Source organism: Arachis hypogaea, chromosome 13 (assembly GCF_003086295.3).
Source record: "Arachis hypogaea cultivar Tifrunner chromosome 13, arahy.Tifrunner.gnm2.J5K5, whole genome shotgun sequence".
Classification (NCBI taxonomy): domain Eukaryota; kingdom Viridiplantae; phylum Streptophyta; class Magnoliopsida; order Fabales; family Fabaceae; genus Arachis; species Arachis hypogaea.
This window is the reverse complement of record NC_092048.1, coordinates 141,313,600-141,325,633: the sequence shown is the minus strand read 5'-3', so window position 1 is coordinate 141,325,633 and position 12,034 is coordinate 141,313,600. Positions and strand designations below refer to the sequence as shown.

The window sequence follows — 12,034 nt, the reverse complement described above, 5'->3', positions numbered from 1 at the left end:
TTTATTATAGAGGCCATTTAAATAAAGACGTTTAAAATGTCTTTTTTTAAAGACGTTTTTATATTATGTTTTAATTGGTTTCTGTATAATTTATTTGGTGTTCTTCATCACTTATTATTAAATTTTTCAAAAGATTTTCTTTCTAAAAACAATAAAAAACATTTAATTTGGACTATAACAAAAAAGATAATAAATTAACTATTAGATTTTTTAAAAAATTATTTACATAAAAAAATATATCACATTCATCAATATATATATATATATAACAAGCTCTTAAAATTTTTATAAATAAAAAAAATAATTTTTATTCATATAATATATAAAATAATTACTATATTATTATTATTATTATATTATAGATTAAAATTTACTAATTTAAATTTTATTTTTATTTTTAATATAAGCATTAGAAATAAATAATTTTTTTATAACAAGATGTAATGTAACAAAATATATATAATATTAATTAGTTTTTAAAAAATTCTGAAAAGATGGTTTTTTCTAATAAAGTGTTATTAAAAAACTAACATTATAAAAACTAATTTAAACCAATATGATATAATAGGTTATTAAATATATTTAATACAAAACACATTGAATATAAATTTTTATTGAGTTTAAATTTTAAATAATTTTTAATTGAATTTCAAATATTTTTATTTTAAAGAGTTAGAATATTTTAACATCATTTTTTCGTATCTTTTTAATTGTGTCTTTGATTTTTTAAATTATAAACCTTATTTATAATTAAGAGTAATATTTTAACACCACCAATTAGTCACACATATAAAAATACAAGAACAATTCTATTATCATAATTATAATCTAACTTTATAAGCAATACAATACAATGAAACTATATATAATTAATATAACTAAATTTTATCTACATCTATATATAGTCACATTTCATAAATAATATAACTAAATTATATTTATGTTTATATTAAAATATGAATAAAAATACAAAAAATTATCAGGATGGTTTTTGTTTATAATTTTTTTATTATTTTTGTTGTGAAAAGTTTAATTATTTTAATAATTAATTATTTTTAAAAAAAGATAATTGAATAATAAAAAAAAGTCTTATTAAGAGTAATTTATTTATATATGATTAAAAAATAATTAAATAATTATATACGGTAAAAAATTAATATTATTAAAAAAAATTAAAAATCATGATTTTTTTTTATTTTTTTCAAAATTTATCTACAAGTAATTCTATAAATATTTTATGATGAATAAAAATATTAAACTCGTACTAAAATTTATTCTAATAAAATTTAATTTTATTCTACTAAACGTTAAATAAACTATTGAAAATAATTTTGTTTCCTCCATTAGAGAAAAATGATAAACTTCCATACTTCTATTATGTTATGGCAATAATTTAGCCTGTTATTTTTTAATAATAATAATAATAATAATAATAATAATAATAATAATAATAAACAAGTATATCACAGTAAAAAAGGAAGCACGTCACCAAATAATTTATCATCCAAATTATATATAAATCAAATTGATAATATGAGGACTAACAGCCTAACACTACAAAAATCGATAACAAGGTTAGGGACTTACAAAACCTTTCTTAAGATCATAGAAAAAAAACGTTTATATTTGTGTGATATATAAAATAATTATCATATTATTATTATTATTACATTATATATATATATATATATATATATATATATATATATATATATATATATATGAGCAAAAAAAGTCCAATTGTTTCAAAGTAAAATTGTCTTTTAATATTTGATTAAATGTTCTTGTATTTAGTACTTTTTTTGGCACTTCCTCTTAGTTAAAAATATAATCATTATAATTTTTTAGTTATTATTGCTAGGGGTGTTTACAGATGGGATATGGCTGAAATTTCGATCCAATCCGCACTAAACTCATTAGATCAAATTCGATAGTCACACTTTTTATGTTTGGATCAGATATCAAATATATCCATAAAATAAAAAATATTAAAAAATTTATTTTTAAAAAAAAGTCAATAATTTTTTTGCTTACTTTTTTAAACATATTTACTTCTATCTGATTAGAGTGTGGATCCGATTCGATCCAATCCAATTACAGATCAGATCACATCCTCAAATTACAGATCAGATACGGATAAATACTGTGGATTTATATGGATATGATCTAATCTATGAACACCCCTAACTACTACTATAGGTTCAGTATTGCAAAAGAATGCTTCTTTTATTATAAACCATTATTAGATCTTAATTACCATTAAAATAACTTAATTGTCAACAAAGAGATAATACTTGTTGGTCTCTGAAATTATGTTCATATTTCAATCCATAGTTGTAAAAATCAAACTGGATCAGCTGGTTCGACCGAAAAACTAGTAAACCGGACTAGAACCAGACCCTGGTCCGGTTCGATTTACTCCTTAGACCGTTTAAGGAATAAAATCGGTGTGAACCGGTAAGAACTGGTGCAAACCGATCTAACCGAACTGGTCTACTTGAAAAAAATTTTAAAATGTCTCCACAAAATCTCGAACTAAGAACCTTAGAGCAAAAGCAACCTTTACTTGCCACTTAGCCATTGCACTTCTAAGTATTATATTTGACAAATACTAATTATATAGTATACATAAATATCTAATTTAATTTAATTTTTGTTTTTTCTATTTTTAAAATTAATTATATTTTAATTATATACCATTATTAATATAAATATAAATTTTACTAAAAATTTATTAATTTACTTGATTTATTTTATTGCTAGTATTGTGATTAAGGTTATTTATTTTGATGTTAGTATTAAAATCTACTGATATTATAGTTAGATGATAGGCTTTGTGAATTAATTATTTTTTTATTGTGTCAAAATAAGATACTATTGTAGTATTAAAATTTTATAGTTTTTTTTATATTAGTTATTTTTAGAAGTTGAGACTTGATTATATTCTTCATCAAATGTTAGTGAAGATATGTATTTCAAATTTTAATTTTAAGTTTTTAACTATTTTATATTTTATATTTACGTGAGAACGGTTTTATCGGTCCAACCAGTGATTTATCGATTGAACCAATAAACTAGTGAACCAGTAACTTGACCGGTTCGATCACTGGTTCGGTTCTATCAACTATGTTTCAATCTAATTTCAAAAATTTCGATTTACTCAATTTAGTCTCCCAACTTAATAGTTATGACTCACATTAGTTCTTAATCTTATTTTTGTCACTGTCTCACAAAATCGTTAATGACATGCTGAGATGGACTAACGACTGCTACATTATACATTCTAGCGACTATTTGATGTGACAATTGAAATTTTGTTACCTTATTTTTTTAACTAAACACTTAAAACCCTAATATAAGTCACGAATACCTAAGTTAAAAAATCAAACTAAGTAAATTGAAACTTTAAAAATCAGATTAAAGCTCGAATATAACTTCAAATAGAACTTTAACTTATGTAGTGATTAATTTAAATGAGAATCAAATAAATCAAAATTCAACATAATTTTTATCAATGTTTTCAAATTCAAAATTTCTATACGAAAATTAACTAGAATTTTTCTTTAAATTAAAAATTTAATAAAATAGTGACTTTAATTATCTTAACCAATGTCCTAATTAATTACTTTTATGTCTTAAAAAAAATTGTATATGAGAAGAAAATAATTAATTTGTCTACTTTAATAAATAGTTATTTTACTAAAATGAAAGAAACTATTTTTTTAGAATTTTTTAAGAACTAATTAATATTATATATATTTTGTTATACTACATTTAGTTATAAAAATTTTATTTATTTATAATGCTTATATTAAAAATAAAAAGAAAATTTAAATTAGTGAATCTTAATCTATAATATAATAATTATAGTAATTATTTTATATATTGTACAAATATAAATTAATTATTTTTTTATTTATAAAAATTTTAAGAGGTTTGAACTTGTTATATATATATATATATATATTGATGTTAATCTATTATCTTTTTTGTTTTAATCTAAATTAAATATTTTTTATTGTTTTTGGAAAGAAAATTTTTTGAAAAATTTAATAATACGTGATGAAAAATACCAAATAAATTATACAGAAACAAATTAAAACACAATATGAAACATCTTTAAAAAAAGACGTTTTAAGCATCTTTATTTGAGTGGCCTCCATGACAAAAATCTATATCCAAATCCAGATAAGAATTGAAAGGGTAAAAGTTACTATCATTAACAAAGATAGAATCACAGTGATATACTACTCTAAAATCTAATCAAACTATGCATGCATTACTTCGTTACTAATCTTAGAAATCAAAGGCACCTCATGAGTTCTTCTTCTTGTTAACCTTCTTCTTGGACTTACTAGAATCTTGGCTCTTACCCGCTTCATATCCATGGATCATACTATGCAACTCGAAACCAATGAGGTAGCAAAGATAAGTATCAATGGAGATGAACATTGTCTTCTCATCCGTATACACATTGTAATAACAGCACGAGCTTTCTTCATCGTACCAGTCCAGCTTATCTTCCGGCCTCACCACGTCAAAGTGCTTCCCCAGCACTGTCTTCGCCAACTTGTCAAGATTGTACCGCCACAGATCCACCTTCTCCCCTACCTCCTTCATCCCTTCCACCGCCATCGCCCTAAGGTCCAACGCCTTCTTCAGCTCGATCCCGTGGTGCTTCTCCATCTTTGCTTTCACCTTTTCGATCTCCATTCCCACCGCGATAACCCTAGGGTTGACGAAAAAGTCGCAGAGGGGCCTAGGATTTTGCTTCGCTTTGTAAGAGTCGGCTTGTAGGAGAAGAGGGTAGAGGAGGCAGTGAGAGCCAATGCAGAGGGAGATGAAGTCGTAGCCGTGGTCCTTGACGCCGCGCTTGGTTTACTTGGTAAATTGGTGCTCGACGGTTACGCCCACGATGACTGGGGTGTTTTTGGGAGTGGACTTGAGGAGGTTGGTGAGCCACTTAGAGAGCGTTTGGGAAGAGGTGGTGTTGATACAAAGGACGCGTTGGTCGTCGGCATAAACGGTGTAAGGATAATGGCGAGAAGTGAGGTCATAAGTCTCGACTTCGGTGATCATTTTGGGTTCAATGCTGATCTTGAGAACCATTGTTGTTAGTGGTTGTAGGATCAGAGATTTGCAACAGTTGTCAGATCGTCTTCTTGAAGTGGTCGGGGTAGTGGAATTTGCAAAGATACTCCGCGGTCTGAAAGGTATAAAGTATGAAGAATGAGTTTGTACCTAAGGGCCTCTGGCTCTCCTTTATATAGCTTATGATAGTTATCTTATCTTATCTTATCTTATCTTAATTATTTTTTTATTTATAAAAATTGTAAGAGCTTGTTATATATATATATATATATATATATATATATATATTTTGATGAATGTGATATATTTTTTTATGTAAATAATCTTTTAAAAAATCTAATAGTTAATTTATTATTTTTTTGTTATAGTCTAAATTAAATGTTTTTTTGGAAAAAAAATATTCTGAGAAATTTAATAATATGTGATGAAGACCGAATAAATTATACAAAAACCAATTAAAACACAATATAAAAACATCTTAAAAAAAAAACGTTTTAAGGGTCTTTACGTCACCTCCATTTATTATTAATCCACTCATTATTACACCTCTTATAGAAAGAAATTTTTATACTACTTGTGTCCCTTAGGCCTTAAACACAGGAGAGTAGGTATACTTTGTTCGTACCGAAAGAAGTTAAGAGGATCAACCTTAGTCTTGACAAGTGCCAACCTTTTGAAATTATTGTTGAAATACTTGTGACCCCAAATGCTAGCTTGCTCATACGATGTGTAGCCATCAATGTTATTCACCCCAATGTCAAGGTCTCTATAGTTGATATATGCTTTTCTAGGAGACTTTGACACAAAAGGTTCCATATAACTATAAAGCTTCCTCGTCCAATCGATGTGCCTTTGTGCTACTTCATCTCCGTCTTCTTGGTGCAAGGGAACTATGTAACCAACAAGGCACAAGTTTCCGGATCTATGTGGATATGGAAGTTCGGACTCAGGAATCTCATCCATTATTCCCCCATAAGGAACTAGTTCCATGAATGCATCTTTGTCCCCGTTCTCCTTAAATAGTTGCCATATTCCTTCTAAACCACTTTCAGGAATGGGGTGTTTCAGAAAGTCAGATTTCCCTTTGTAATTTTGTGGCGGGCTTGGAGTTCTTTGCAGCAAAACTTGAAGGGATTTACTACTTGATCCAGCCATGTAAACCGTTGACTCTACCCAACTCATCTCAGTACAATCTTCCTTGACCAAACCCAATTCTGGGAAGCGTTCTTGCATCAATGGAATGAGTTTATCCTTACCACCAAGAAACAGGGCTTCGAATTTGGCTTTTGTCGTTAATATGAGCCTGATGGTTAGGTCCTTATGAAGTTTAATTGCCACAATCTGCCACTTCATAACGAGCATAGTTGCATTTTGCTCCAAAGTCCTTTCAACTCTGAAAACTGTCACAGTTGGTGGAACTGGAACTAGTTTGACCTTACATGCTAGGATGACTCCAAAGCTTGCTCCACCACCACCTCTAATGGCCCAGAAAAGATCCTCACCCATTGCTTCTCTGTCAAGAAACCTACCCTTCACATCAACCATGTGAGCATCAATTATATTATCAGCAGCAAGGCCATATTTACGCATCAAGTATCCATAGCCACCACCACTGAAGTGCCCTCCAACTCCAACAGAAGGGCATACACCTGCTGGAAAAGCCAGAGTTTTGCTTTTCTTGCTGATGCTATAGTAAAGTTCACCTATAGTTGCCCCAGCTTGAACCCATGCAGTTCTTTTTTCTACATCCACTTGGATATTTCTGTACTTCATGAAATCAATGATAACAAATGGAACTTGTGAAATATAGGAGAGTCCCTCAAGGTCATGGCCACCGCTTCGAGTTCGAATCTGCAAGCCATGGAGTTGGGAACAGATTATGGTGGCTTGAACATGGGAAGCATGGAGGGGAGTCACAATGACTAGGGGTTTGGGAGTTGTTTTGGATAAGAATCTACGGTTTTGAATGGAAAACTGCAGTATAGAGGAGTAAGAGGAATTGGAAGGGGTGTAAACAACCTCAGAGATTGAGGTGGAGTTCTGAAGTTGAAGACACTGAAGGAAATGTTCATGATCATGAGTATGAGATGTAGAATATGCTAATGCAAATAAAAGACCAATTACAACAACAGTCAAATATGGACTTGAGTGCTTCATTTTTGTAGAATCTGATATCACATATCAGTAATCTTAAATATACAGTGAAGGATTAAAGGTATGGTGCCAACTCTCATATTTTTTATTAATTATTTTTGTTATCAAACATTTTCATTAATTTGCATGCTAATTTAGAAATTTCATTTATTCATATTTCATTATATTAGTGCAATGATTGGAGTCTTAGTTGTCCGGGTACATTATTTATAAAAAATTGGATCATTTCACCGACGCGTAATGACGAAGAACGAGAAATGCAAAAGTAGTGTTGTGTGGGACTGTTCACTGACGAGGTGCTCAGCTTTTTCATGTACTTGTTTTATAAATTTTCAACTATGCCACTAGTGTAGATTGAAATATAAATATTTATTAAAAATAAATTAAATTATAATGTATTTATATAAAAATGTATATTAATTAATTTTAATATATGATTAATATTTTTATTTTTATAATTAATTAATTAAATAGATAAATCATTCATAACAAATACAAAGAGGTGGATTCTACGAAATTTTTTAAATAAATTTAAAAATTATTTATTTTAAAAAATAATTTTATTTTTAAATTTTAGAATATTTTTTTTTAATTGGAAGTAATTTTGTCTGCTGCAATGGCAAACTTCATTAATTATATAAAGTTTATCTAAAGTAATAACGAACTTTATGAAGCCTATAAAATGGGAAGTGGTCTCCTTATTTTTCATTTTTTATCTGGGACAAACTTCTCTTTTTCATTTATTCTCCTTTTTATTCTCAATCTCTTCTCTCAAGTTTCTCTCTTTTTATTTCCTGGTAAATTTTAAGTAAATTATTTAATTATTTCTTTATTTTAAATTTTTGTTTAAATTATAATGTATTTATATAGAAATATATATGAGTTAATTTTAGTGTATAAATAATATTTTTATTTTTTATAATTAATAAATAAATAATTTATTAATAACAAAAACAAAGAGGTGGATTCCACTACTTTAACCAATTCACACTTTCGGTACTTTCGACACAATTTCTGCACGCTGAGAAGAATTTCCCATATATTTATATGCAACCACCCCAAAGATGAAGCACCTAAGCTTTCGTGTTGGGTAGAATCCACATTATAATATTCAACCTTTCTATTAATTTATCAACTATTTTTCAGATTTTTCCTTTTCATGAATGGTAGTTGGTAATGTGGGAGAGACATTTTGGAATTTGGATGCATTTGCTGAACATATCATATTTATACTTTTAATTTTGTATAATATTGACTAAGGTTCAGTTTGGGTAAACAATTTAATTAAATTATTTTTAAAAAAATAATTTAAATAATAATAATTATATTAAAATAATTTTTAAATAAGTTATTTTATTTTTGAATTTTTAGTTATAAAAATACTTATTTTATAGAAATGTAATAAAAATTAATAGTATTATGAAAGAAGTTATTTTTTTAATTTTTTTATAAGTTTTTAAATAGTTTTTTAAAAAATTATAATTTAATTTTAAAAATTACACCAAATATTAATACTATTATTTTTTATAAATCAAAAATTAAAAAAATTACTTTAAAACTTTTCAAACGGATCTTAATAAATGGCAACTGGAAAAGATGTATAGATTCTTAAGAAATAATAACTTTTCAACAATCAACACACAAAAAAGGACAGACAAGGGAGACAAGCCTAAGCACCATGGGCCTTGAGTGGGAGAAACTAGAAACTCATTTTGACATATTCCTCCAAAATTTGAGCAATAATCTCCATCACGTGTCTGTTTATATCATATAAAAATTAATGGTGCTTGTTTTAGTAAGCTAATTAATACTTAATATGTCTCGATATAATTAAAATTTAGACGAATAAAAAAATACCACGGAGATTATATTATTTTAGTCAGCATTTAATTTTTTTTAATTATTATATCACTATATATACTAAAATACATTTACAAATAAATGAATAATTATAAAAAAATAAATATATCTTTTTGAATATTTTTGTAAAAAGACTAAATAAGCTTTTTCATTTTTACCATAAAAATATTCTTATGCAATAAAAAAATATTAAAATCAAACAATAATCTTAATCTTAAAGTTTTAAAGAACACTTTTAAAGTGAGTTCTTCTTTCATTTTTTTTCTGACACATAAAAACTCTAACAATTAGAGAGAAGAATTAATAGTTTTTATACAAGTTTTAAGAGAAAAAAATTTTTCTTCAGAAAAACTCTATTTTGTCAATAATAACTTACTACATGACAAATTAGTTTTAAAATAATAATTAATTAAATAATTATAATAAAAACTATAGATAAATAGTATCCCATTATATTAATCAAGAAATTTTTATACTTGTCCCTTAGGCCTTGAACAGGAGAATAGGTATACTCTGTTAGTACCTAAAGAAGTTAAGAGGATCAACTTTAGTCTTGACAAATGCCAACCTTTTGAAATTATTGTTGAAATACTTGTGACCCAAATGCTAGCTTGCTCATACGATGTGTAGCCATGAATGTTATTCACCCCAACGTCAAGGTCTCTATAGTTGATATATGCTTTTCTAGGACACTTTGACACAAAAGGTTCCATATAAAGCTTCCTCGTCCAATCGATGTGCCTTTGTGCTACTTCATCTCCGTCTTTTTGGTGCCAGCGAACTATGTAACCAACAAGGCACAAGTTTCCGGATCTATGTGGCTTGAAGCCCCTAAATTTTACATCATGCGAAGAACACACACGACGCAAGCATTTTATGTGGGTTAGAACATTTGCATACGCAACCACTTATTTTTAGTCGTGTGCATACGTAAGGTAGGAGTGTGCGTATGCACAGCCCTTGTTTTTTGAAATGATTTATTTTTTTTATATTTTTAAATTATTTTTCTAGCTTTTAAAATTTTTATATCTCTCATTTAGAGTCTAGTAGTTGATTTTTAGGTTGTGGAGTGTGGGTAAACTTATTGGATGAAATAATTTGATGTTGAGGGAAGTTGTAAAGTAGAAATTTGTTATTGAAGGGTGTTAAAAATGTTAAATGTGAAAATAATGATAATTGATTATGAATGAACATGATAATGAAAATCTGATTGAGATTCTTGATGATGAGTATGTTGAGTTTTCTCTTTGTTGTAAGATGTGTCAGACACTATATCCCAAGAGCGTAGCGGGCGCTATATCCCAAGAGTGTGGGAGCACCTTACACTGGGAAGTGTATCGGGCACTATATCCCATGAGTGTGACAGGCCCTATATCCCAAGAGCGTGGCGGGTGCTATATCCCAAGCGTGTGGGAATACTTTGTCCCAGAAAATGCGATGTGCATTTTATCCCGAGAGTGTGACAGGCACTATATCCCAAGAGTGTGGAGGCATGCCAGAGAGACGGTATCCGGGTTAGCTACCGGGTGTGTCGAATTCTGGCAAGATAACCGACACGTGAGCTCATGGCCAGTAAAAAAGGCATGCATCATATGCATCTGTTTGTTTTGTTTGAGTTTGCATTTTTTTTGGGTTTGCCTTTGTGAAATTACTATGCTTACTTGCTATATGATTTTCTTGCCGTACCTGTATTCTAGTTGTGTTTGCTTTGTCTGTTTTGCTTGTCTGTGTGTTTCTATTGGAGTTATGGAGGATTGCAGAAAAGACGATGATTTTAAGGATTAAGTTAGAATTGAGATAAAGTTAGAACCCTTTAGATACCTTGCCTTATTTTATGATCTTAAATGTTGGTTTTAATTTTGAATCTATTGTCGGAAGTTCTAGGATTGCCTTCGACTTTTTCGAGACATTATATGTTAGTTATGTGAGCACTATTACTATACTAAAAACCTCTGATTCTCACCCTACATATTTGTGGTTTTCAGATGCAGGTCAGGCGGCACCTCGCTGAGGCATTCTGGAAGTTTATGAAGCAAAGAATTCTTGTCTCTTGGGTTACTATTTTGGATTTTGATATATATATATATATATATATATATATATACACTTCATATCTACAATGTATATATTATATTAAATTCCTCTTAGAGGTTGATTTGGAGAAGCAGGTTCCATAAACAGTCTTTTGGGTCATTTTTGGGATTCCAGTGTGTATATGTATATATATGTTTACATGTTCTATCTGGTTTTAACTTCGCGAGCCGAGTCATGAGCCTTGTTATCTGTATCTTGGAACTCTTATTTTTATATATTTATGTTTTACTTTACTCTTATTTCTTTCCAGTTTACGCTTATCGGTTACGCGAGTGATGCGTTTTTCTGTTTAACACCTTGTTTTAAAATTTCCTTCAAAGGCTCTAGATAAAACTTCCTTTCACTTATATTATATAAGATTTTACAAATAGAGGTCATAGCACCTCGCCATCTCTGTTTTACATCCTAAGTGTAAAGTTATGTGTGATAGGGTGTTACACAAATGAACTCCAATAATACCCCAAGAAATATTAGTGTCCACTTCTACCATCGAGGCCACAATGTAAAAGTTGTCAGAACTAATAATCTGAACATTGCATCTCTTCTTCTATGTCAAAGCAAGGCCATCGACAACTCCCCGTGGATCCGCAATGAACTAATATTTGAAACTGTAAGATTTAAGCCTTGCTTTCACTTGTCGATGTTGGTTTTTGGTTTCATAGAGAAAAATAATTTTGGGAGAGTGAGATTTTCAAATCCCTTTTAAATTGTGAATTTTCAAGGATCTCTCCAAATTTCGACAATTCCAAATTAGTAACTTCATAGCTTCATGGGTGTCATTTAAAGGCTGGTAGACTTTGGATGAAATTAGAATATAGATAAAATAATAGATTTA

General features: G+C 28.6%; 1 protein-coding gene across 1 annotated transcript; it reads right to left on the bottom strand.

Annotated features, from left to right (window-relative positions):
• Positions 1–5,569: 5,569 nt before the first annotated feature.
• Positions 5,570–7,349, bottom strand: LOC112792334 (tetrahydroberberine oxidase). The gene has a single exon (XM_025835525.3). It carries the CDS (start codon positions 7,246–7,248, stop codon positions 5,662–5,664), a length of 1,587 nt encoding a protein of 528 aa, XP_025691310.1. The 5' UTR covers positions 7,249–7,349; the 3' UTR covers positions 5,570–5,661.
• Between the last annotated feature and the right edge of the window lie 4,685 nt (positions 7,350–12,034).